General features: G+C 35.7%; 1 protein-coding gene across 4 annotated transcripts in view; it reads left to right on the top strand.

The window, feature by feature from the left end:
* The window catches only part of LOC147230055 (voltage-dependent T-type calcium channel subunit alpha-1I-like), a 133,995-nt gene that overhangs the window by 50,484 nt on the left and 56,486 nt on the right, over nucleotides 1-27,025 (top strand). For all 4 annotated transcript variants that reach the window (XM_086153194.1, XM_086153193.1, XM_086153192.1 and 1 more), the window contains 10 exons: nucleotides 4,803-4,954; nucleotides 7,684-7,869; nucleotides 9,253-9,370; nucleotides 11,799-11,954; nucleotides 14,153-14,240; nucleotides 15,563-15,711; nucleotides 17,874-18,560; nucleotides 19,613-19,713; nucleotides 20,990-21,113; nucleotides 21,385-21,453. In XM_086153194.1, the coding sequence (XP_086009320.1) occupies nucleotides 4,803-4,954; nucleotides 7,684-7,869; nucleotides 9,253-9,370; nucleotides 11,799-11,954; nucleotides 14,153-14,240; nucleotides 15,563-15,711; nucleotides 17,874-18,560; nucleotides 19,613-19,713; nucleotides 20,990-21,113; nucleotides 21,385-21,453 (1,830 nt within the window). The remainder of the gene's footprint in view (nucleotides 1-4,802; nucleotides 4,955-7,683; nucleotides 7,870-9,252; nucleotides 9,371-11,798; nucleotides 11,955-14,152; nucleotides 14,241-15,562; nucleotides 15,712-17,873; nucleotides 18,561-19,612; nucleotides 19,714-20,989; nucleotides 21,114-21,384; nucleotides 21,454-27,025) is intronic.

Here is a 27,025-nt window from a genome sequence, read left to right as displayed (position 1 = left end):
ACATGTCATGCATTTGATTTCCATTTATTATTTTTTGTGTGATTTTGTTATTATTACATTCATTATTTTCAACTTTGTAAAGAACAAAGTATTTCATAAGAATATTCCATTCATTCAGATCTAGGATGCATTATTTTAGTGTTTATTTTTTTATTTTTTTATTCATTTTTTGGGGGGGAGAAGTGTATTTATAGTCAGCAGTTAAAAATACAAACAAAAATGTATATATATAGATATATAAGTATATATACATACATATATAAATATGAAAATATATGTATATATGCATGTGTGTATATATATGTGTGTGTGTGTGTATGTATATATATATATATGTGTATATATACAGAAATATTTTTTTCACATACATATGTCATTATGTATATATACATATATTATTTTTAACTGCTGCTTTTTTATTTATTTATTTATTTTTTGGGGAGAATTGTATCTATAGTCAGCAGTTAAAAATACAAACGTAAATGTGTATATATATATATATATATATATATATATATATATATATATATATACATCTATATATATGTATATACATTTATATATGCATGTGTATATATATATGTGTATGTGTATATTGATGTGTGTGTATATATATATATATATATATATATATATATATATATACATACAGAAATATTTTTTTCAAATATATATGTGTATATGTATATATACGTTTATTATTTTTAACTGCTGCTTTTTTATTTTTTTATTTTTGTTTTTTTAGGAAAATTCTATTTATAGTCAGCAGTTAAAAGTACGAATATAAATGTATATATATAGATATATATGCATGTGTGTATGTATATGTGTGTACATATATATGTATATATACAGAAATATTTTTTTCACATATATATGTCTATATGTATATATACATTTATTATTTTTAACTGCTGCTTTTTTATCTTTTCATTTATTCTTTTTTTTCTGGAGAAGTGTATTTATTGTCAGCATTTTAAAATACCAATATATATATATATATAAAAAATATGTACATACATGTACATATGCATGTGAGTATAAATATGTGCACGTGCATATTCTGGATCTGCGCTAACGGCGAGCACCGACCGTTTCCACGCGAAAGCAAATTTACTCACGAGCCGTTTCCGTAAAACACCTTCCTCTTCCTTCATCCCTTGCAAATCCTTCCTTTTCTATTCACCTCTTTTCTTTTCTTTCCTCCCTCGGTGATTTTATTTCCACCTTTTTTTTTTTTTTTTTTTTCCCACATTATTTTCTCAATAAATCCCTCTGCACATTCCTTCCCCCCACGTGTTTCTTTGTTCCTCGCCGTCTCGCTTCCGTTCTTCCTCGCCTCCTTACCCCAAGTGTCTCATCTACTCCGACTCTCTTTTTCTTTTTTTTTTTCTCCTCCCTCAGTTTCACCCTTCATCTCCCCACTTCTCTCATCCGCCCACTCGCTCTTTGACAGCGTACCGAGTAGTTGCTTTCTCTCATCTCTGAAGACTCTAAAAATAAACGAGGGTTGTGGACGGGGGAGGGCGAGTGTGAGGGGATGAGCCAGGCAGCCACCGGTTACACAGCATTTTTCAGCTCACTACCCTGCATGTGTGTGTGTGTGTGTGTGTGTGTGGATTTCAAAGTTGGAATACATGGAAGCACACATTTGCATGAGCGGATTCGCCGACGCCGCTTCGTCCGCCCGGTCTTTCCGGTCTCTCTCTCTCTCTCTCTCTCCCTTCACGATTTTTCCACCGGTTGACCAAAAAAGCAGCCGTGCAAGTGTGTGTTTTTGCCGCCGTGCCTCAAGAAAACCCCCCGGTAGAGCGTTCGAGTCCGTCACGTGGTCGCAGAAAAGATATCGTCCGATTTCGTCAGTTGCATAATCGTTACCCGGTTGTTGGGGATGGAAACTGTGTGAAAATAAATACATCGATTTTTTTTTTTAGGATTTTTATATCCATCATTTATATTCATATTCATTCATATTCATGGTCAAATGGTCCTGGCTTATTGAGTGTCCGAATTCCACATTCACACACACGCAGCTAACCAGGCCACCGCGATAAGTTCAGTTCAGTTCAGTTCAGTTCAGTTCAGTTCACATCAGGTCAGGTGAGATAAGGTAAAGTAAGGTAAGATGAGGTAAGATAAGATAACATAACATAACATAACATAAGTTAAGATAAGATAAGATAAGATAAGATAAGATAAGATAAGATAAGATGAGATGAGATATGATATGATATGATATGATATGATATGATAACATAAGATAAGTTAAGATAACATAACATAAGATAAGTTTCAATAACATAAGATAAGATAAGATAAGATATGTTAAGATAAGATGAGAGAAGATAAGGTAAGATCAGATCAGATAAGGTAAGGTAAGATAAGGTAAAATGAGGTTATGTAAGATAAGATAAGATATAATAAGATAAGTTAAGATAAGATAAGATAAGATATGATATGATATGATATGATATGATAAGATAACATAACATAAGATAAGTTAAGATTACATAACATAAGATAAGTTAAGATAACATAAGATAACATAAGATAAGTTAAGATAAGATGAGATAAGATAAGATATGCTAAGATAAGATAAGATATGATATGATAAGATAAGATAACATAACATAACATAAGTTAAGATAACATAACATAAGATAAGTTTCGATAACATAAGATAAGATAAGATAAGATAAGATAAGATATGTTAAGATAAGATGAGAGAAGATAAGGTAAGGTAAGATCAGATAAGGTAAGGTAAGATAATGTAAAATGAGGTTATGTAAGATAAGATAAGATAAGATATGATAAGATAAGTTAAGAGAAGGTAAGATCAGATCTGATAAGGTAAGGTAAGATCAGATGAGATAAAGTAAGATAAAATAAGATAAAATAAGATAAGATAAGATAAGATAAGGTAAGATATGTTAAACTGTATTGATCCCCTCAGGGGAAACACCTTGGTCACAGCAGCCTAACAGTTATGATGTCAAAAATAAATAAGAATATAGATATAAATAGACAGTTAGAAGACAGAAAACACCCACGAATAAATAGCCAGCAGGGAGATTAACGACATGTAAACAGTCAGGGGGAAAAATAGACAACGAAACTAAATGACAATATAATAGAATAACAACAGCAATGACAAGGAGAAAATAAAATAAACAAAAAATAGGCCGGACGTTTGCAGGCCGAGACCAACAAGGATTAAAAATAAAAAAAAAAAAAAAAGCAAAGTTGGGACATAACATGTGAATGGGTGAGGTAGTGATAAGATAAGATAAGATAAGAATAAGAGCAACTTTATTCATCCCAAAGGAAATTAAGATAAGATATTAGATATAAGATATGAATTAAGATAAATGAAGATAAGATAAGATAAATTCAGTTAAGTTCAGTTCAGCTCAGTTCACAAGATAAGATAAGATAAGATGAGAATAAGAATAAGACTGCAGCGTAACAGTAAAGCAAATAAATAAAGCAAATAAAAAAAGCAAATAAATATGAATATAAAATATAAATAGGAAGACAGAAGTCAAGCAAGACAGTAAATATTCTCTCCGTTTAAGAGGAAATGGAAGATAAAGCAACAATCGTGCACGATAAACCTGAACGGATGAAAACGATGCTTTTTTAACCATAAAAAAACTTTAACAAACCCGTCCAGGTTGAAATGAGTTAGTAAATGAATCTATACTCTTATTTCTTAATATGTAAAAGTACATTTTCATTAGCGTTCGTCATTTTAATACCTTTAACAAGCTTTTGCTGCGTCGTCTTTGAGCGTCGTGCGCGTTGATCGACGGGTAATTTTTGCATCTATTTAAATAAACGCCGTCTATTTCGTAATCTCCTTTTTTTTGGTCATTGTTTCATATTTGTTTCCATAATGCACGCAACATGGTTATTCTCAATCATTTTTTTTTCTTTTTCTATAATTTGCAAGGTTATTTTCCAATTTTATTGGTGCTAAATTGCACCTTGCTGATTCTATTCGGAAGCGTCTTAAGCCGTCGCGTTTGTTTTTTTCGATTCGAAAACGCCGAACGTCATCTTTAACTTTATCTTTTTAATCTAAAACACGCGACCGCCCGCCGAGTCGACACGTCGCAACCTCGCCGAATCCATGGCGTCTAAGAGGTTCTTTTCCAGACGACCCGATCGAACAACCGCATCGAGGCTTTCCATTCATTTTTTTTCTCCTTCCGGTTTCCTCATCGGATGCCGCGATCTTTGTTTTTTTTTTTTTTTTTTTTTTTCCCCTCTTCGTCTGCGCCGCCCGTCTGATCGACAGCGGGATATCGATCGGGAAGCGATGGGTCGGCCCGATAATGAGAAAGGGAGGGAAAAAGAAAAAAAAAAAAAAAAAAAGGCGGCGGGGATGGAGATGGATCGCGAGACAAAGCGGATTAGGTGAAGTCGAGGTGCTCCGACATGGTCCGCCAACTTTTGGCAGGGTTGGACGGCTATTTCTCCGTTGGCGTGGAAACTGAAATTCATAGGGGGGGAAACGGAAAAAGCCTCGGATCCATATTGCGCACTGTGACTCACAGAACACACTTGAATCGTTGTTTTTTTTTTTTGTACACACACACACATACAAATAGAAATAAAACCAGGATTAACAAGAGAGCAGGCATGCATGAAGATCTGTGTGTGTGTGTGTGTGTGTGTGTGTGTTCCCTATTTAAGACACAGAAAAGCATTCAATCTGCCAATTAACTGTTTTCAAGTGCAAATAAACAAACGTGCAGGAAGGTTTTCAATCTTATCCCGGTCTGTTTCCTCTCCGCCAGCCGGACGAGCTGACCAACGTCCTGGAGATCTGCAATATCGTCTTCACCAGCATGTTCACCCTGGAGATGATTCTGAAGCTCACCGCTTTCGGCTTCTTCGAGTACCTGAGGAATCCGTACAACATCTTCGACGGCATCATCGTCATCATCAGGTCAGACGTTTGATTTCTCGCTGAATTTTACTCGGCAAACCACGGATTCGGAGACCCGATTGTGCAGGTTTGTCTCCGAAAATTAGAATGTCGTGATAAAGTTCTTTATCTTCTGTGATGCAGTTGAAAAAAAATTGAAATTTTCATGATATTCTAATACTTTGGATCGGATTTTTCTTAAGATGTAAGCCATAAGATGCTTCATATGAAAATCATTTAATTTAATCACATATTTTTTAACAAGTATTTTCAATCAGGATTGGATTTAGAAACTCCTTATTTTTTCCTCTTGTTTCAGTTTTTACGGACAATTATGAACAAAATTATGTCGGTCCCTACATTTACAGAACTGTCTCCGAAAATTAGAATATTGTGATAGAGTTCTTTATCTTCTGCAATGCAGTTAAAAAAAAAATTAAATTTTCGTGATATTCTAATATTTTGGATAGGATTTTTGGGTTTTCTTAAGATATAAACCATGAGATGTTTAATATCAATTAATTATCAATTATTGTGCGCAATTTAAAAAAAAAAAGTTTTTCATAATATTCTAATACTTTGAGATAGGATTTTTGAGTTTTCTTAAGATGTAAGCCATAATCAGCAATATTAAAATAATAAAGGGCTTGCAATATTTCAGTGGATTCAGCCATAAGATGCTTAATATTAAAATCATTTAATTTATTCCACATATGTTTTGACAAGTATTTTCAATCAGGATTGAATTAAGATACTCCTTTTTTTTTTCTCTTGTTTAATTTTTTACGGACGATTACAAACAAAATAATTTGGGTCCCTACATTTACAGAACTGTCTCCGAAAATTAGAATATTGTGATAAAGTTCTTTATTTTCTGTAATGCAACTAAAAAAAAAAAATTGAAATTTTCATGATATTCTAATATTTTGAGATATTTTGAGTTTTCTTAAGATGTAAGCTATAGGATGCTTAATATTATCACAATCATTTAATTTATCACACATGTTTTTTTAACAAGTATTTTCAATCAGGATTGAATTCAGAACCTCCTTATTTTTCCCTCTTGTTTCAGTTTTTACGGACAATTATGAACAAAATAATGTTGGTCTCCGTATATTAAAATATTGTGATAGAGTTCTTTATCTTCTGCAATGCAACTAAAAAAAAAATTGAAATTTTCATGATATTCTAATATTTTGGATCGGATTTTTGAGTTTTCTTAAGACGTAAGCCCTAAAATGCTTAATATAAATTAATTATTAAATTATTATACGCAATTAAAAAAACAAAATGACTTTTTCATAATATTCTAATATTTTGAGATAGGATTTGTGAGTTTTCTTAAGATGTAAGCCATAATCAGCAATATTAAAATAATAAAAGGCATGCAATATTTCAGTGGATTTGTAATAAATCCAGAATGTATGACGTTTTAGTTTTTATAATTGCAATATTGCAAGCCTTTTATTATTTTAATATTGCTGATTATGGCTTACATCTTAAGAAAACTCACAAATCCTATCTCAAAATTTTAGAAAAAAAGTCATTTTTGTTTTTTTAATAGCATGACAGAAGATAAAGAATTTCATCACAATATTCTAATTTTCGGAGACAGTCCTGCAGAATGAGATGACACGATCTTGTCGTGACATGAAATAATAACAGATATATCGGGATGAGAAAAAAAAAAGGATGCAGAGAAAAAAAAAAAAAATTAAGAATATTAATAATTAATTCTATTATCTATCATCAATTAAAGTAATAATATTATATTCATTTACAGAAATATCAGGGGTGAGAAAGAAAAGGGTGGAAAAAAATGTGATTTGAAAAATAGAAACAAAAAAAAAATCATTATTACAGACCGGATAGAGAACGATCGCCCCGGATTCCGGTATTTACGTAACTCGCTCATCAAAAATTGATCCATTGCTCCAGATAGATACTTTCCTTCACCGGATCAAAATGCACGGAATCGCGTCCCTTTTCCTGAGACAATCTGCATGAAAACAACCTTGTGAAGTATGTTTTTTGTGAGAATTCAAAAAAGTTTCCCTAAAAAAAGCTAAAAAAAAAAAATCATAAAATATATCGGATGAGGAATGTATCGCCCGACATATCGTACATCAGAGATTTTAAAGATTTCAAAAAAAATTTTTCAAAAAAATTAGCCGTGAATCATAGAATGGGTTCAAATTGTGGGAGTTAAAATTAGCAGAAAAGGCAAGAATAATATGCCAAAAGAAATCAATTTTTTGGCATATTTTACGCCGCGGATATCGAAGAAACTAGCGGACACATTTTTCTAACGTCTCGACTCAAACCAGTCGTTTTATTTATCCGCTTTTGTTCCCGAAACCGTTTTATACGGGTGAATTTTTTTACAGGGCCGATCAAATTTCTATCCAAACATTTTACAATGTCAGCAAACGACTTTCAGAACTCTCGAAAATAACCTCGGTAACTTTCCCCGGTCTTTTCTCCACAGCTCTCCGGTGTATTCCAGATTCAGCTTAACGCTTTAAAAAACGCCCATCTTGAAGATTTAGCTCTCAGACAGGTAGCGAGGCTATAAAATATGTAAAATAAAACGTCCGTCCGGATCGCTCGGGAGTAGAGGTCGCGCATTCCCGAAGGCTTTTTTTCGCAGAAGACGCCTCTCCTTTGGATTATTCTGTAAAAATGCACAATATATCTATCTGTCCGACTGTCACACACACACACACACACACATAAAATCCTCGTTTCAGTGTGTGTGAGATCATCGGCCAGGCAGATGGCGGCCTGTCAGTGCTGAGGACCTTCAGGCTGCTCAGGGTCATTAAGCTGGTGAGGTTCATGCCGGCGCTGAGGCGGCAGCTGGTGGTTCTGATGAAGACCATGGACAACGTGGCCACGTTCTGTATGCTGCTCATGCTCTTCATCTTCATCTTCAGGTATTAAAAGCGCTAAACGGGCGTTAGCGCTCGCTTAGCTTCGTGTTTTTGTTTACTCGTGTATCTTTTGCCATTTCAGCTGATCCGCGTTCCGATATTTTTGCTCAGGAGTAATCTGATCGGGTTTGGGATTAGTCGAGCGTTAGCAAGCGGACGTCGCCCGAGGCCCCCGACGCAGTTTCTGAGATAAAAAGATTAGCGTTCGATGATGGGCGTTCCTTTCTCGGCTTTTTTTTTCTTTTTTTTTTCCAGGCTCACACACACATTTAGAACGCCGTGACGTGTAGATCCAACTGAGATTTCCGGATTCCAAATTACCAAAACATGTGTGCAAACCCAGTGGTGGGCCGTCAAGGCCTGCAAGGCCTTCTCTGCTGGCCTAAAAAAAATCTGATTCTAATTACAATTGAATCTTAATTATTTTTGAATCTCAAATCTGATTAAATAATTCCAAATGGTCCGTCCACTTCCTTTCATAGCTTTTTCCCTGACTGTGCTGCTTTATAGAACAAAGAGAGTTTAACCAATCAAATTTCAGCTGGTATTTGTTGCCGGGCAGAGTCAAAGTCAAAGAAATCCGCCCGGAGGCCAGCAGAATTCGATTCACAGGCGAAAAATAAATGTCGATGAAACTTTTGCTTCTACTGATCAGATTTTGAGTTGTGACACCGAGGCCTTCTAGAAGGCCACGCTAACATCAGTGTGTCACACATACTAGCCAGAGCGAGCAGGCTGCATCTGTAGCGAGCGGCATGAACGCAATTATAGTTTGTGCAAAACTTTTGTCGGGGGAAACCAGGGAAACACGTCTCTGCAACCAAAAGGTGAAGAGAAATAGGGAAATCTTAAAAAGACTGACAGTTTTATAGCTATATAACAGATATTAAAGGGATTAAAGGAGCACGACTGAAGGCCTGGGTGTGAAATGCACGACCCGCCGCTGTGCAAACCAAATCTTTACTAGAAATGAATGCACATGTGTGTGTGTGCAGGTTGGTTTTGGGAAACAACTTTACTCCGCTGATCGCTAATCAAACACATCTTTGCCAGACGGAAGGCTGTAAATCTCTGAGCAAATCATTGCTAGTCCCTGACAAACGGGAAAGTCTTATCGGCTACATCTGACTGCGAGATCTGCGAGATCCCCCATAAATACTCACCACAACGCCATAATGATGTCACACACAACGCAAAATTGGCACCCTTACAGCGGGGAAAAGTGGTGTTATAAATGAAGATGCATAGCGAAAGTGGAAGCTAGCACGTAGCGGCTTATTTATTGATATGTTTCGTCTGCGGTGAATAACCGTAAATTGTCGTAACGCTTATATTTTGACTTTATCCGTGGCAAAATACGGTAAGAAATCCGCTGTGGTGTTGCAGTATCCTGGGGATGCACATCTTTGGCTGCAAGTTCAGTCTGAAGACGAACGCCGGGGATACGGTGCCCGACAGGAAGAACTTTGATTCCCTGCTCTGGGCGATCGTCACGGTTTTCCAGGTACTGTTTAATTCCACGCTCACGTTCCATCACACACACACACACACATTTTTATATAATTCTCCCTGTGTCTTTGTTTTTTCACCGGAAGCGTTTTGCGACGACATCTAGTGAGTTCGGAGCCAGAACTCCTTGAAAGAATAATGAAATGGACATTTTATTTCCAATTTTATTGACGTCTTTGGAAATATTGGAAACGCAATGAAATTCGGTTTGCAGATATTGCACGCATGTATTCACAATAATAAAGAAGACGAAAATAAATATATAGAGGAAAACTATAATGATACGATTTATAAACATTGGTATTAGAGTAAAAAAAAAAAAACTGAGAAATATTTATTTTGATTATATTTTATTATATGATATTTCATTATACTTTATTTTGTTATATCATATTACATTTTATCTTATTTTATTTTATTTTATCATATTACATTTTATCTTATTTTATTTTATTTTATCATATTACACATTGATGGTATTTATTGCATTTATTGCACAATTGTATGCGTTCAGGAACCTTTTTTTTTTTTAGAGCAAAAAAAAAACAACTGAGAAATATTTATTTTGATTATATTTTATTATGTTATATTTCATTATGCTTTATTTTGTTATATTACATTTTATCGTATTTTATTTATTCTATTTTATTATATTATATTACACATTGATGGTATTTATTGCATTTATTACACAATTGTATGCGTTCAGGAAACTTTTTTTTTTTTTTAAGAGTTAAAAAAAAACAACTGAGAAATATTTATTTTGATTATATTTTATTATGTTATATTTCATTATACTTTATTTTGTTATATTACATTTTATCGTATTTTATTTATTCTATTTTATTATATTATATTACACATTGATGGTATTTATTGCATTTATTACACAATTGTATGCGTTCAGGAAACTTTTTTTTTTTTTTTTAAGAGTTAAAAAAAAACAACTGAGAAATATTTATTTTGATTATATTTTATTATGTTATATTTCATTATACTTTATTTTGTTATATTACATTTTATCGTATTTTATTTATTCTATTTTATTATATTATATTACACATTGATGGTATTTATTGCATTTATTGCACAATTGTATGCGTTCAGGAACCTTTTTTTTTTTTAGAGCAAAAAAAAAACAACTGAGAAATATTTATTTTGATTATATTTTATTATGTTATATTTCATTATACTTTATTTTGTTATATTACATTTTATCGTATTTTATTTATTCTATTTTATTATATTATATTACACATTGATGGTATTTATTGCATTTATTGCACAATTGTATGCGTTCAGGAACCTTTTTTTTTTTTAGAGCAAAAAAAAAACAACTGAGAAATATTTATTTTGATTATATTTTATTATGTTATATTTCATTATGCTTTATTTTGTTATATTACATTTTATCGTATTTTATTTATTCTATTTTATTATATTATATTACACATTGATGGTATTTATTGCATTTATTGCACAATTGTATGCGTTCAGGAACCTTTTTTTTTTTTTTTTTTTGAAGCTATTGGCTCAGGTTTGGCCGCAGGTCACGCAGGTCAAAGGTGACGACCTGAAAGTGAGGGAACTGTTTTTGCTGAGGTTGTGTTTGTCAGCGATTTCCTGAAGATTTTTTTTTTTTCATGCATTGTTTACAACGCGCGGTGACCTTTCTTCGCCTGCAGAATTAGAACAAACAAAGACGATGCTGCGGTTTTAATGGAAAATAATGGGAATTCCTATATAAGTGTATGTTTTTTTTAATATATCTTTTTGTATGATACGTGGAAATCCGTCATTACGGGTTTTTATTTTGTCTCAAAAATATTTTGTTGCTACATTTGTTTTTTTTGATAGTGTTTTTCCCTTCTCCTGCACCTGTGGACCCAACAATTTAAGAGCATCCTTGTTTTGTTTTCTGTTTGGCTTTTGAAGTCACTTTTTGTTATTTTTCCCGCGTCCCGGCCCACCGCGCAGCGCTAACTGATTTGATCGCTGCTGATTTTCACACCATATATTTCATTTAGTTGCCGCTGAGAGACCAAAACAAACATTTTCGCCAGCCACGCTTTCATTTTCTGATGCTTATTTCTCACCGCCTTCTTTTTAGTTTGCTGTCGCAGTGAATTAACTGCAACAGTGATTCCACGAGAAACAAACTCATTAGGGCTTCGCCATTTGTTTATGGCTGACTGAGATTAATAAAACAAAATCATATGTACACAGCACTTTAGAAATGTGTGAAAAAATGTTTACATTTTCCTGTGGTTGCACATGCATATATATATATATATATATATATATTTCATGATTCTCAGTGTTTTATACATCCAGCCACTGGGTTACCTGTTCTTTTGCAAAAAGCGTGTGTTTTTCTGTGCATTATTTACTTAAAAATCACTCTTCGTGTGCTGGTTTTTCAGATTCTCACTCAGGAGGACTGGAACATGGTGTTGTACAACGGTATGGCGTCCACTTCGCCTTGCGCCGCCCTCTACTTTGTTGCTCTTATGACATTCGGAAACTACGTACTATTTAATCTACTGGTTGCCATCCTGGTCGAGGGCTTCCAAGCTGAGGTAAAAAATGTTTTTTTTTTTTTTTTAAAGAGTTCAAATGAGATAAAGCGGTCCCTTAAGATACAAATTTAAATGGTTCGTATGTAGATTTTTTTTTTCTTAAATTAATTTTCCCAATTTAAAATCACAGAAAACAAATTATTTCGTTCCAAAAACAACTCACAAAATATGAATATTAAAATTGAAAAACATCCATAAACATAATATTAATATTAATATAAATATCGATAATGTAACGGACATCAAAAAATATATATATATCATGGTTATTGTAAACTTATAGTGTTTTATCCTGCTCGTTCATCACGTGCTTCTCTTAATTTCCACAGAAAGCATCTTAAAAATAGACAAAATAAGCACAAAAATATAAATATTTTTCATATTTCAAGGATAAAATATGCGCTTCGTATCTTATAAAATGTACATATAGAGTGATTTATATCTTAAGGTCCCACTGTGCTATTTTGCTAATGTCCATATAGTGTTTTCTAGTTTTCCAATAACAAATTTCTTTTATTTTGCTTGGTCATAATTGCCTTGATGACACTTTTCATAAAAAAGCATTTCCAGTTCGTATTTGTGGATGTTACCGGTATGTATTTAATTAAAAGTAAAAAAAAAATTGTGTCGGTGTAATCTCATGTTACTATTTCGGCCTATATATGAACACAGATTATTTATTTTTAACCAGCTTATATTCAGACACGCTCAGTAGTCCAGAAATCACAGCATACGATATTTATAAACACCGACCGTGTAGAAATCAGTATAAATCGTCCGATTCATTCCACATCAACCGCCTTCTCTGGGGAAACTGTCACATTTAGGAGTTGAAAACCGGATCTATTTGCATAAATGCTGGCTTTCTTAATATCCAAGTCTGATTTAAGGTTAATACACAAAGAGCTGGCGGTGAAAATAAAATCGCCCGATAGCCAGGTTGTTGTTACGAAAGCAGCGTAATGAGGTTTTTTTTTTTATTTCCGGTTGGGAGCGGCTCTGCCGTGCTGGTTTCTCAGGGCATCTGAGGGTCGAATACATCAGGGGGTGATATTTAGCCGAAATTGATGAGATTGATTGTTTTATAAATACCATGTCATGTGAAAATGACTCTTGTATTCGGAGCTGTAAAACCTCTCTGGGAAAGAAAGGCGCGTCGCAAAAGGTTAATGAACTGAAGTAAAGTGACACGGGACAAACTCGCCTGTAGATATAAATAGAGAGAGTGTACACAGTTTACCAGCCTTTTTTTAAAATTAGTCTGTGACTTAATATCATATCTTAATTTCTGATAATAATAATGATAATATATGATAATATATGATAATATATGATAATAATAATAATAAAAATGATAATAATAATAATAATTATAATAACAATAAAAATGATGATGATAATAATAATTATTATCATTATTATTATTATTGTTGTTGTTGTTGTTATTATTGCGGATGTCAATTGTTATCATTGCAGATTTTATTATTGTTATTATTATTATTATTATTGAGGCTATTATTATTGCTATTGTTGTTGTTGTTATTGCTGTTATTATTGTTATTATCATTATTGCTGTTATTATTATTATTATTATTATTATTACTATCATGATTATTATTACTTTTGTTATTGTTATGGTTATTATTAGTGCGGTTATTATCATTATTATTATTGCAATTATTATTCTTATTTTCTTACTATTTTTATAATGTTATTCTTATTAGTGTTAATACTATTCCTTTTATTAGTAGTAGTAGTAGTATCATCATCATCGGCATTATTATTATTATTATTATTATTATTATTATCATTACTGCTGTTATTGTTATTATTGCTGCTGCTGTTATTATTATCATTATTATTATCACGACTATTATTATTCTTATTATTATCATTATTATTATTATTATTATCATTGTGGTTATTATCATCATTATTATTGAAGTAGTTATTTTCATTTTATTACAATTATTCTTATTGCGGTTATTATTGTTGTTATTGTCGTTCTTACTATTATTACTTTTATTATCATCAGTATTATTATTACTAATGTAGTTATTGTTATTGTTATTATTGCTGCTATTGTTATTATTATTATCATTATTGCGGTTATCATTATTGCTGTCGTTGTTGTTGTTATCATCATTGTGGTTGTTGTTGTTTTTATTATTACTTATTGTCCCTCTTTTCCACAATAGGGAGATGCAAACCGCTCGTACTCGGATGACGATCGATCTTCCTGTAATTTCGAGGAGGATAAGCAGAAGGACTCTCTGCATCTATCAGGTAAAACAAAGCCAGCGACATAGAATGATCATTTTTACCTCTTTGTTTCTGTTTCCTTTCCCTCTTTCTTCCCTTCCTTCTTCTCCTTTTTTATCTCGCACCTAGAATTATGACCTCCCTTTGCAAATGCAAGCCGCTAACAAGGGACATAATAGTGCTTCCCCTTGAAATCCGGCGCTCCCGGAAGATGCGAGCTGATTTGTTGCGCCCCGGGGATCCAAACAGTTGACATTCATTTGATTTGCCCGGCATGTACTTCCAGTCTGAAATACACAGATGTTAAATAATGCAAGTCAAATGCACTTCTTTAAGCACGACTCTCACCCTCCTCTCCCTGCAGGCACCTTGGAAGTGAAACAGTCAAAGCGTGTTGAGCCGCATTTTGTAATAACAGTGCATTTTGTAATAAACGTCCAAAATGTAATAACTTTTCCATTTCATTTTGTAATAAAGCCGCATTTTGTAATCATTTTTTGCCGCATTATGTAATAAGCTTATGACATATTGAGAAGATTATTACAAAATGCACTTGCAACTTTTTTATTTTCTAGGAAATGTAATAACATGGTGCATCATGTAATAACAATTCTAAAGCATAAGTTTGTTAATTGTATTTTATTTTACTTAAAAGTATTTGTAAAAGCCAGGCCTATTATTAGTATCACTGTATTAGCCTAGTAGCAGTACTTAGCAATTACTATCAGTACACTATTCAAAGGTTGCATTAACAGAGAATATTCTATAAATTCCATCTTATTACATTTCCTAGAGAATAAAAAAGTTGCAAGTGCATTTTGTAATAATCTTCTCAAAATGTAATAACTTATTACATAATGCGGCAAAATTGATTACAAAATGCGTCGGGGCAGTTTATTACAAAATGCGGCAGTTTATTACAAAATGCGGCTTTGTTACAAAATGAAATGAAGAAGTTATCACATTTTGGACGTTTATTACAAAATGTACCGTTATTACAAAATGCGGCTCAACAGAACAGCATCATTTATTAGCACATGAGCGAAGCCTCTGCTAATACCCGACCGCAGCACATATGTGCCTTTTTAAACGTTAAAACAAAACACATTCAGAATGTAAATTTTCATTAAAGGCTTTCTTTTTCTTTCCTGTGTCCACTGTTTGGCCGTCGCGAGCCTTGAAATGCCTTTTTAGCGAGGTGATTTCTAGTAAATCAAACCTCCCCGGTGCATTTCCGCGACTCCCGTTACGTCCTTGCGGGACACTTAAAGTGACGAAAGGGAAGCAAGCGAGACTCATTTTCTGTCTTCGTTTCCCGACTCCTGAACCCCGTTTTCACCCCACAGATCCAAAGATCTGTACTTTAACTCCCAACGGACACCTGGACCCCCTGCCCGCCGGTCTGTTTGCAGGAGAGAGGTTGACCTTTGGCCTCGGCTCCAGAAAGAACAGTGTTATTTCTCTGGGCAGGGCCAACCTGGAGCAGAGGGCCGTGGTAAGTGGTGGAAAGGACTGTAAGTTCTTGCTTGACCGGTCGTAGTGTGTTTTGAGGAGTTCCTATTTTGCTGACTGAGTGGTTTTGTGCCGCAATGCAAAAGCATGCAGTCGATTGAAAATAAAAAGGGTTTATTGTCACGTGATTGTACTCCATGGGTGCACACACTTTTTTGGTTCGCGAGCTACTCTTAAAATGACCAAGTCAAAATGATCTACCAGCAATAAAAGTGATATATATATTATTCATAAATTATATTCATATTTATTATATATATTTAACATATTCATATGAATACATTATTATACATATTTATATTTAATTATACCAATATACACACACACCAGATATAGTTAATATTAAAAATATGTATTGTTTGTCTTGGATAACAACATGAATACATGAGTACAATATAATTGTGTACATTTTTGACCATTGCCTGGCTCTGATGACGTGTTGCACTGAATGGACTCAAGTCAAACAGGAAGCCCAGCCAAAAAAAAAACAAAAACAGGTAGCCCAGTAAAAAAAAAAAAAAAAAAAAGGTAGTCTAGCAAAACAAGAAAAATAGGTAGCCCAGCCAAAAAAAAATTGGTAGCCCAGCAAAAAAAAAAAACTGGTTGCCCAGCCAAAAAAACAAAAAATACAAGTAGCCCAGCCCAAAATAAACAGGGTAGCCCAGCCAAGAAAAAAAAAACAGGTAGCCCAGTAAAAAAAAAAAAAAACAAATAGTCTGGCAAAACAAAAAAATTGGTAGCCCAGCCAAAAAAAAAGTATTCCAGCCAAAAAAACATGTACCTCAGCCAAAAAAAAACAACAACAGGTAGCCCAGCCAAAAAAAAAAAAGGTAGCCCAGCAAAAAAAAAAAAAATGGTTGCCCAGCCAAAAAAACAAAAAATACAAGTAGCCCAGCCCAAAATAAACAGGGTAGCCCAGCCAAGAAAAACAAAAAAAATGGTGTAACGGTATTCAGATCGAAATCTCTGATTGGCTGCACTGCATGTCAGTCTAGTGTGCCAACTGCACAGTGAGAATGGATGATAGCCTGACAGCCTATTTTTAAATTTTAATATTTTTACATGCGGTACAGTTTATTTTGAAAGGAAGGGCTCTGCAATCGACTCGCACTGCCTCGCGATCGACCAGTCGACCGAGATGGAGGTGTTGGGCGCCCCTGGTGTAAACTAATAATAAATAAAGTTCTCCTTACCTTGAATGTGATTTCTGCATGGTTTTGCCGATGGCTTTGCGATGTGTACTATTTTCTTTCGGTTTTGCTCCGCGTAAATTAGCCAGCTGATTATTTCATTAGACGTTTACTTCTTGACCTCACGACTACCTCCGTAGGCGGCCGCACTATCCAATAACAATAAGAGTGTTGAAGTCGGACCCCTTTAAGTCAGAGAAAATAAATGAACAAAAACAAGCAGCATCTTCACCGTCCCGAGAAGAGCAAGTTTGGCTACCAAAGAGTACCGACACCCCATATTAGTTCATTTTAAATTTCTAAAAGTGTCGCGTGGCTCCCGCTGTTTTCTTTACATCTTTAAACGTCTCAGAACGGCTCTTTGAGCCCTAAAAGTTGCCGATAAACTTAATTTATCCCGAGGGAAATTGTTGTGCTACAGTTACAAGAAAAATATTAAGATAATAAATAATAGTAAAAAATTGTATAGATAGTAAAAAAAAAAAGGAGAAATACAAATAAACTATAAAGAGTCTGAAGTAACAAGTGAAAGATAAGGAGTGCACAAGAGTGAAAAAATATTTTACATGTAGCTGTGATCGACGTAATTTCCGGACGATGAGCCGCGACTTTTTTCACGTAAACAACGATGCGGCTAATAATATATGGACTTTGGGTGGGGGACGCTAACGAGCTACACGTCGCTAAAACGTTTATCCTCGTCACACCGGACCGATGAAATGACCGGGAAATTCCGAGTCCGTTCAACTCCGACACCGAAGAAGACGACTTTGACGGTTTTAGCGCGCAGGAGGAAGCCCGAGATAGCGATAGGCTAGCGGCTAGCGGCTAGCAGCTAGCCGGTGCGGCTTATATTCAGGTGCGCCCAATAGTCCAGAAATTACGGTACGTTACAAAATACGGTGATCAAAGCGTTCTCCACGCCCAGACCTGAGGACTCTCTCTTTCTCCCCAGTTTCGAAGTCGGGGGTACCACAACTGGGGTCGGTCGCTGCCCCCCCAGGCGTCGTGGGCCCGCCGGTCCAGCTGGAACAGCGCGGCGGGACCGCCGTTCGCCTCGTCGTCCCTCTCCGCCAGCCCGGCCTTCACGCAGGCCTCCGCAAGACCCTACTACGGCCACGGCTTGGGGGGTCTGGGAGGGGTCGTGGGCGGAAGCCTTCGCATCCGGGGACCCCGGGCTTCCTCGTCGCCGCTCCGCCACCTCCACCACGTCCGTCCGGACGAAGAGGAATCCCTTCTCTCCCCTCCGGACGTCGCCCTGAACGCTCTCCGCCCGCCGCATCCGATGATCCCCGGCCATTTCGCGCCCAGGAGGGACCGAAGGGCTTTATCTCTGGAGCTGCCTCCCCTGCTGCAGGTCCCGGGCGCCGCTCACCCTCCCCCGCCGCCTCACCGCCCGCCGCTCCACGCTCACCAAAGAAAGAGTTTCTCCGGAAGGATGGTCATCGGCGGGTTGGACGTTTTGGGCGGCGTCCACCAGGACTGCAACGGAAAGACGCCGCTGTCGCAGCTTCTTCAGCCGCCGCCGCTTCACCGCGACGAGCAGGCGGTCGGAACGAGCAACCAGCTGATCGCAGACGTCTTCCCTCAGGTTAATTCCCGCAGCAAAGACAGGGAGGACTTGGATGATGATATTGAATATGTAAGTTATTACTTTATAACTTAATAGCTTACGTGAAATGAAGATTATTTATCGTTTCCCGTCGAAGTACCTCAGTTCTACTAATCTTGTGTGGGATTTTTCAAAACGCTTCGTGTAAAATCCGAAGCCCTTATCGCGGAGGCCTCATGGGAGTCCCGTTGTTTTCATTGTAAACAAGTCTGTGTACCAGAGAAACAAGGTTAATTAGAAAGTACTATTTAGACAGCAGCCATACAGATGGTGATGCTGGGAGATGCTCCAGGCTGTTGCTATAGAAGTCTTTCATTCATATAAATAATGTAGGTAGAGTCTCAAAACAGGCACTTGTGTGTGTGTGTGTGTGTGTGTGTGTGGGCTACGTAACGATATGGCGCTCAGTGTAGATCAGGGATGTCAAGCTCATTTTGGTCACATGTAGCCTAAGTCGGCCTCAAAGGGGGCCGGATCAGTAAAATCATAGCGTAATTACGCTAGAAATAACACCAAATTTTTACTCTATTTTTGTGTAAAGGAAAACAGATAAATGATAAAAATCTTTCTATTCCCTCTCAGTGCTGTCTTCTCAGTTTTCCGTGCATTTTGATGTATTTTTTGTCTCGTGACACCCCAAACTTGCCGCATCCACACCGAGCTAACGGGTTTCTTATTCATCTCAACCAACAAATAAGAAGTGGTCCACTAGATGGCCACTTTTCGAGGTCCGACGGAAAAGCTGGTCCATTTCTAACAAGAAAAGTAAAAATGCTATCACAGACTCGGAAGCTACGTTGCTGCCATCCGCTGGAAGTTGTGCATCACATCATGTTGTGCGGTGTTGCTAACACTTACCAAAACAATGCGTCCCTAGCAGACAATAAAGGAACTGCAATTTTATTTAAAAAAGCAGGTGCTGATTTTTATGTTTTTGTTTTTTTTTTTCAAATTGTAGATTTATTCCACGGCCCGGATTGGACCCCCTGGCGGGCCAATAACGGCCCGCGGGCCGTACGTTTGACCGGCCACATGTAGAGGTTATATTCATGTTTATTTCCATTTGCGCACTTTTGTTGCAGAGCTTGTGCTTCCGCATCCAGAAGATGTTGGAGGCGCATAAACCCGACTGGTGCGAAACCAGGGAGGACTGGTCGGTCTTTTTATTCTCCCCGCAGAACAAGTGAGTGCCATTTTGATCATATTATTTCATTTCCACGTGATGTTGTTGTCGGGATACATGGTTTTGATTTTAATAGCAGCCTTACTATTCCGGTATTCAGCACAGAAATGAATTTTGAATACCAAATCAGGAGCTGAATACCTATTATTGTTATTTTAATTTCATTCATATCCAGGCGAATAAAGGTTTTTGTTGCTGTTCCGGGTCTTAATGTTTATATTTTATGATTGTGTTTATTCAAAGTAGGAGTTTGTCTTGCTAATGGGTCATGCAACCAAATGAAATTAAAATCGCCATAGATAAGAAGTAACGTACAAACGTTATCCGCATTAGCCAGAAGCTAATCACATTCTGATAATTAATTAAAAATTAGTTAATTGAAAAAAAAAAAATGAATCCATTCAACTGGTTTTGATACATTCCTCTTGTAAGTTTGTTTTGATAAATGTCCGCATGAAGGAATTTAAAATGCTTTTACACCTGCATTTTCACGTGCAAAAAAAAAAAAAAAAAAAAAAATGAATAAAAAAGAAGAATATCCGCTGGCCGTAAGAAATGTCATAACAAAATAAAATTAAGAACGTCCGGCTTCGCGTCTCATCGATAAAAGAGACGGGTTGCTGAGTTTCCACAAAGCGGGACTGAATTAGATTATTGATTGTTGTCTTGCAATGACAAAGGGATATATTTTCTCCTTCTTCCTGTCCTGTTTGACGGCTGATTATACCAGGTTTTATCTTATAACCAAAGAAATGAATTAAATTCAACATTGTCTGCTAATATCGTTCGACAGCTGGTGTAAAGAGTTTTAACGAAAGACTTTTTTTTTTTTTTTTTTTTTTTAAATGTCTCCATGTCTTTCTGCAATAAAAATCAATCCCTCTCCTTTTGAATCATTTCTCTCCAGTCATTCCAGAGAAAATTGGCAATGCTGATATTTAATTGGTTTTTGGCAGCGGACGGCGTCGAACATTTCGGTATTCTTGTTTATATTCATCTTTTTTTTTTCATTTTTTTTTTTTAACAGTCTCTCTTGACTTTGCTTTTTTTTTTTTCTTTAAACTCCTAACGGACCTCTTTTCCTTAAAAGTCACGCGCTTCAGAAGATGCGGCTAATGCGATTTTGTTTTCCCACCGAGAGGTCGAGCTTTTAAACGCATTAACCTCCGCGCTCGATTTTGCATATTAATTGAACGGAATTAATCTACGTCGTCTGCGATTCCACGTCGATGTTTTAGATAATAACTCTGTCATCTCTTACGTCTTCCCGTCGTAGGTTCAGGCAGATGTGTCAGTCCATAATCGCCCATAAACTGTTTGATTACGTGGTTTTGGCCTTCATCTTCTCCAACTGCATCACCGTGGCTCTGGAGAGACCCAAGATTCTGCAAGGCAGCTTGGTAAATCCATCCCAAATGCACGTGCACGGATGTATTTGTGTGTTTGCCGGAGGCCGCGACTTCTGTAACGGGATAAATTCAGGTTTATCGTCTAAAAAGGGGGGCACTGAAAAGATTTTATTTCCGCCGAACGGATGACTGTGTGTGTGTGTGTGTGAGTTTTATATCACAGGATCCAAATTAAAAAGAAAAAAAAAAAACAGTATTTAATACCTTTAAGAAACGATTGTGAATCTAATCGTCGTCTTCGTTGAATCCGTTTTTATTCCAGGAGAGAGTCTTCCTCACCATCTCCAATTACATCTTTACGGCGATTTTCGTGGGCGAGATGACACTCAAGGTAATATTTTTAGACGCTCTCTTTTTGCATTTTCAGACAATAAGCCATCACATAAAGAAATATATTTAAAAAATATAAAAAATAAAAAGAGACGTCTTTTCTTCTGCTGTCTCCTCGACTGTCTCTGCAAAGCATCTTTTCAATTTATTTATTTTTTCTTAATATACAGGACTGTCTCATGAAATTAGAATATTGTGATACAGTTCTTTATCTCCTGTAATGCAATTATAAAAACAAAACTGTCATATATTCTGGATTCATTCCAAATCAACTGAAATATTGCAAGTCTTTTATTATTTTAATATTGCTGATGATTAAGAAAACTCAAAAATACTATCTCAAAATATTAGAATGTTGTGAAAAAGTCATTTGTGTTTTTTTAATTGCGCATAATAATTAATTAACATTAAGTATCTTTTGGCTTACATCTTAAAAAAACTCAAAAATAAGATCAAAAATATTAGAATATCATGAAATTTTCAATATTTTTTAATTGCATTACAGAAGATAAAGAACTTTATCACAATATTCAAATTTTCTGAGACATGGCATGATTTAGTTCGTAATTGTCCGTAAGAACTTAAACAAGAGGAAAAAATAAAGAGTTTCTAAATTCAATTCTGATTGAAAATACTTGTTAAAAAAAACATGTGGGATAAATTAAATGATTGTGATAATATTAAGCATCTTATGGCTTACATCTTTAGAAAACTCAAAATATCTCAAAATATTAGAATATCATTAAAATTACAATTTTTTTATTACTGCATTACAGAAGATAAAGAACTTTATCCCTATATTCAAATTTTTGGAGACAGTTCTGTAAATGTAGGGGCCGACATTATTTTGTTTGTAATCCTCTGTAAAAAAATTAAACAAGAGGAAAAAATAAGGAGTTTCTAAATCCAATCCTGATTGAAAATACTTGTTGAAAATACTTGTTAAAAAAATGTGTGGAATAAATTAAATGACTTTGATAATATTAAACATCTAATGGCTTACATCTTAAGAAAACTCAAAAATCTGATCCGAAAAATAAGAATATCATGAAATTTTTTTTTTTTTTTTTTTTAACTGCATTACAGAAGATAAAGAACTTTATCACAATATTCAAATTTTCTGAGACAGTTCTGTAAATGTAGGGGCCGCCATTATTTTGTTTGTAATCCTCCGTAAAAAAATTACACAAGAGGAAAAAATAAGGAGTTTCTAAATTCAATCCTGATCGAAAATACTTGTTAAAAAATATGTGGAATAAATTAAATGATTTTAGTATTGAGCATCTTATGGCTTACATCTTAAGAAAACTCAAAAATCCTATCTCAAAATATTAGAATATCATGAAAATTTGAAAAAAAAATTTAAGTGCTTTACAGAAGATAAAGAACTTTATCACAGTATTCAAATTTTCTGAGACAGTTCTGTAAATGTAGGGGCCGGCATTATTTTGTCTGTAATCATCCATAAAAAATTAAACAAGAGGAAAAAATTAGGAGTTTCTAAATTCAATCCTGATTGAAAATACTTGTTAAAAATAATTGTTAAAAAAATATGTGGAATAAATTAAATGATTGTGATAATATTAAGCATCTTATGGCTTACATCTTAAGAAAACTCAAAAATACAATCAAAAATATTAGAATATCATGAAATTATCAATCTTTTTTAACTGCATTACAGACGATAAAGAACTTTATCACAATATTCAAGTTTTCTGAGACAGTCCCGTATATATATATATATATATATGTATGTGGCAGTTGGAAATAAACAGCGTGCCATTAATTCACGGTAAGTCTCATTCTAGCACACAGTCGACAGTTTGTTTTCTAACCACTCCCATAAGATTGTTTCTGGCCTCATCAGCTCCTTTTCAGACTCTCGCCGGCGTTTGTTTCCTCATCCTTCCTTCCTATAATCTCTGCTTCTGTCCCCCCTGATAGTCTGTGGATTCTCCGCCAAAGGCTCGGCACAAGCGGCCCATCAATTATGCAGCGGCGCAATCAATTATTAACCAATCACACGCCGTCAGAGAGCCGCAGACTTGTCAGCCCCCCTGGCCGAGCTGCACATGTTTCCCTCTGCGCCGCATGTCTGTCTGGGCTTCCAGATTCTCGATAATTTGCGCTGATGCGCGTTCGCTTGTGTGCGGCGTTCGTCGGTTTCCAGACGCTCACTTCGGTTTCGTCCGCCAGACGAAACCCGACGCGGCTGGGTTCGAACTTGGTTAGCGTGTTAGCGTGTTAGCGTGTTAGCGACGTCGCCGGAGTTGTATTTCACAACGTTTTTGTTTTTGTTTTTGCATCTTGCATCATTCTCGTCAGTGCCGGGCCGATTTGTCATTTTATTTATGTTCAGTTATACCGTATTTTTCGGATTTCAGTGTCAACAGCCAAAAATGCATAAAAAAGAACGAAAAAAAACAAGTATAAGTCGCACTGGAGTATAAGTCGCATTTTTGGGGGGAAATTTATTTGATAAACTCGAACACCAAGAATAGACATTTCATCTTGAAATGCGATTTAAAATGAAAGCAGAATAGAGAACAACAGGCTAAATAAGTATAGCCTAGCATAGCCTATATGACGCATAAAAAACGGACTGAGAACGTGCCTGCTCGGCTATGCTAATATGCTAATATGTAATATGCTAATATGCTAATGGTAATACCGTAATATGCCATACATATTACGGTAAGAGTCGTTCAAATAACGATAGCATATGCTACATGCTACAACCAAACAATCAGCGTCTCTCTTAATCACTAAATCCAAGGAAATCTGAACAAGAGTCATCGTAGCCTCTTTGATAACGACAATGATCGCGGCGCAGCGAAAGATTAAAAAATTATGATATAAAATTTAAGAGGAAGATGGTGGAAAAGCAGCCTTTGCAGAAAACAGAACTTCAACATCTGAAATAAGTGATTAAAACTTGTGATTTACTTGTGGATTATCTTACAGTTGTTTTGTTTACTTTGTAATTTCACCCCATTTTTCCAACAGGTTTTTGTTCATGACTTTTTGCCTCAAATAGAAAAAAAATATTTTTTTTGTCCCAAAGCCGAACCCTTAATTCGTACAACTAGCGAGTCGGTCTGTAAAGAGAATTTCATCAAGACGAAATTCCCTTGCGTGTGCTTTCGCATGATGTTTAAACCATACTTGAATAAAATAACATAAATGAATAAATAGTTGTAGAATGTAGGCCTATTTCATTAGTACTGCTGGACAAGATTTTTTTTTTTGTAATTAATCGCCTGTCCCAAATATCCTGGATTCAAATACACTAGTTTTGTGAATTAAATAACAGCCCGACCTATTGAGATCAACTTAGCCGCGGCTATCATTTGATATTTTATGGTAATGTTTTAATAATTTCACACATAAGTCGCACCCGCCGAACTATGAAAAAAAAATGCGATTTATAATCCGAAAAATACGGTATAAATTTTTTTGGCTTAAAACTCCACGCTTCTTTTTGGTATGTTTACGTCTTTAGCATTCAGACCTCCTTAGCTGTTTGCCCGGCAATGATCTTTTGCACCATCTTGATAAGTTTGTGCACACACTCCCTGTGAAGTGAACACTTACAAATGTCAGCTGTGGATTTTTCTTTTCCCCGAGCAGCTTTAAGACTCCCGTTGACGCTTAGCTAAACACTGAAAACACCCGGGTACATAAAATAAATGCGTCTTATATTCTCTGACAGGTTAAAAAAAAAAAGGTTTCAAAAGACGCCAGATAAAATACATTTTACATAATTTCTCGAGGGCTATTGTGTTTGTCTACAGCAGTTGTGTTCTCTTTTGTTATCATCTTTTGTGAAAAAGTTTGCCTAAAGTTTATTGTATTTTGCCAGAAAAAAGAGAAATATTAAGCATATTTCTAACTTTTGGGGTTATGACGAGGAATTTGCTTTTCACACTGCCTTTTCTCAATGTTGTGTGTTTGCCGAGGGCAAGAAAACAATCTGCATATTAGCAAAGGTAATTCATTGAAAACTGTAAAATTAAAGAAGAATCTTTCCAAGCAATTAAACCAGACAAATAAACTTTTTGTAATTTTTCAAACTGGGTTTCAATTTTTTTTTACTAGTAGCTCTTTGCAATATTTAACTTGTTTCTAGCAAATTTTAACTTGGACACAGCTGCAGGAAAACTAAAATGACAACAAAAACAGGAAAATTGACATATGAATTTTGAATGCTTCTATTACTTCTAGGCTTCTGTTTGTATTTATAATCATTTTACTTTTTTTATATTTGACATAAATGTTACACTGCTGTGACAAAGGAATTTTCCCTTTGGGGATCAATAAAGTTTATCTTATCTTATTTGATATGGATTCTGCAAACTGAGCATTTGAATCAAAATTCCAAAAATAATTCATATCATATCAAATCAAACGTTACAATAGAGAAGTACAGAGAAAGCTGCTTTGTGTTTTTGGAGACCTAGAAAAAGCATATGACAGGGTGCCTAAAGAGGAACTCTGGGATTGTATGAGGAAATCTGGAGTGGCAGAAAAGTATGTTAGACTGGTGCAGGACATGTATGCTCGCTGTGAGACACTGGTACGGTGTGCTGTAGGGGTAACAGAGAAGTTCAAGGTGGAGGTGGGACTCCATCAGGGATCAGCTCTGAGCCCCTTCTTGTTTACAGTGGTGATGGACAGGCTGACAGATGAGATTAGACAGGAATCCCCATGGACCATGATGTTTGCAGATGACATCGTGATCTGTAGTGAGAGCAGAGAACAGGTAGAGGAACATCTAGAGAGGTGGAGGTATGCTCTGGAAAGGAGAGGAATGAAAGTTAGCCGCAGCAAGACAGAATATATGTGTGTGAATGAGAGGAACTCAGGTGGAACGGTGAGGCTACAGGGAGTGGAGATCAAGAAGCTGGAGGATTTCAGGTACTTGGGGTCAACAGTCCAGAGCAACGGAGAGTGCGGAAAAGAGGTGAAGAGACGGTCCAAGCAGGTTGGAATGGCTGGAGAAAAGTGTCAGGGGTACCAAGAGATAGAAGAACATCAGCCAGAAGGAAAGGAAAGGTGGAGGAGATGGTGGTGAGACCAGCGATGATGTTTGGACTAGAAACTGTTACAATGAACAAAAGACAGCAGGCAGAACTAGAGGTTGCAGAGATGAAGATGTTGAGGTTCTCTTTGGGAGTGACCAGGATGGAGAGGATCAGGAATGAGTCTATCAGAGGGACGGCACATGTTAGATGTTTTGGAGAGAAGGTCAGAGATGGTTGGGTCATGGACAAACGAGGGAGAGTGAATATATTGGTAGTCAGATGCTGGAATTGTAGGTCTCGAGGAAGACCAAAGAGAAGATGGATGAACGTAGTGAGGGAGGACATGAAGGAGGATCCAGAGAATAGGTTTGGATGGAGAAGGTAGAGACTCCTGAAGGGAAAAGCCCAAAGGAGAAGAAGACGCACAGATCAAACGTTAATGAAAATTGATCATTGAATGAATTAAATGTATTTAACAACATTCAACCAGGAATGCATAACATGGTGTGTTTGTGTGTGTGTGTGTGTGTGTGTGTGTGTGTGTGTGTG

The sequence above is a fragment of the Fistularia commersonii genome, chromosome 10 (assembly GCF_037954325.1).
Source record: "Fistularia commersonii isolate RoL2024-O1a breed Wild chromosome 10, RoL_Fcom_v1.0, whole genome shotgun sequence".
NCBI classification, from domain to species: Eukaryota; Metazoa; Chordata; class Actinopteri; order Syngnathiformes; family Fistulariidae; genus Fistularia; species Fistularia commersonii.
Note: the sequence above shows the minus strand (reverse complement) of the source record. Positions and strands in the feature narration are given on the sequence as shown.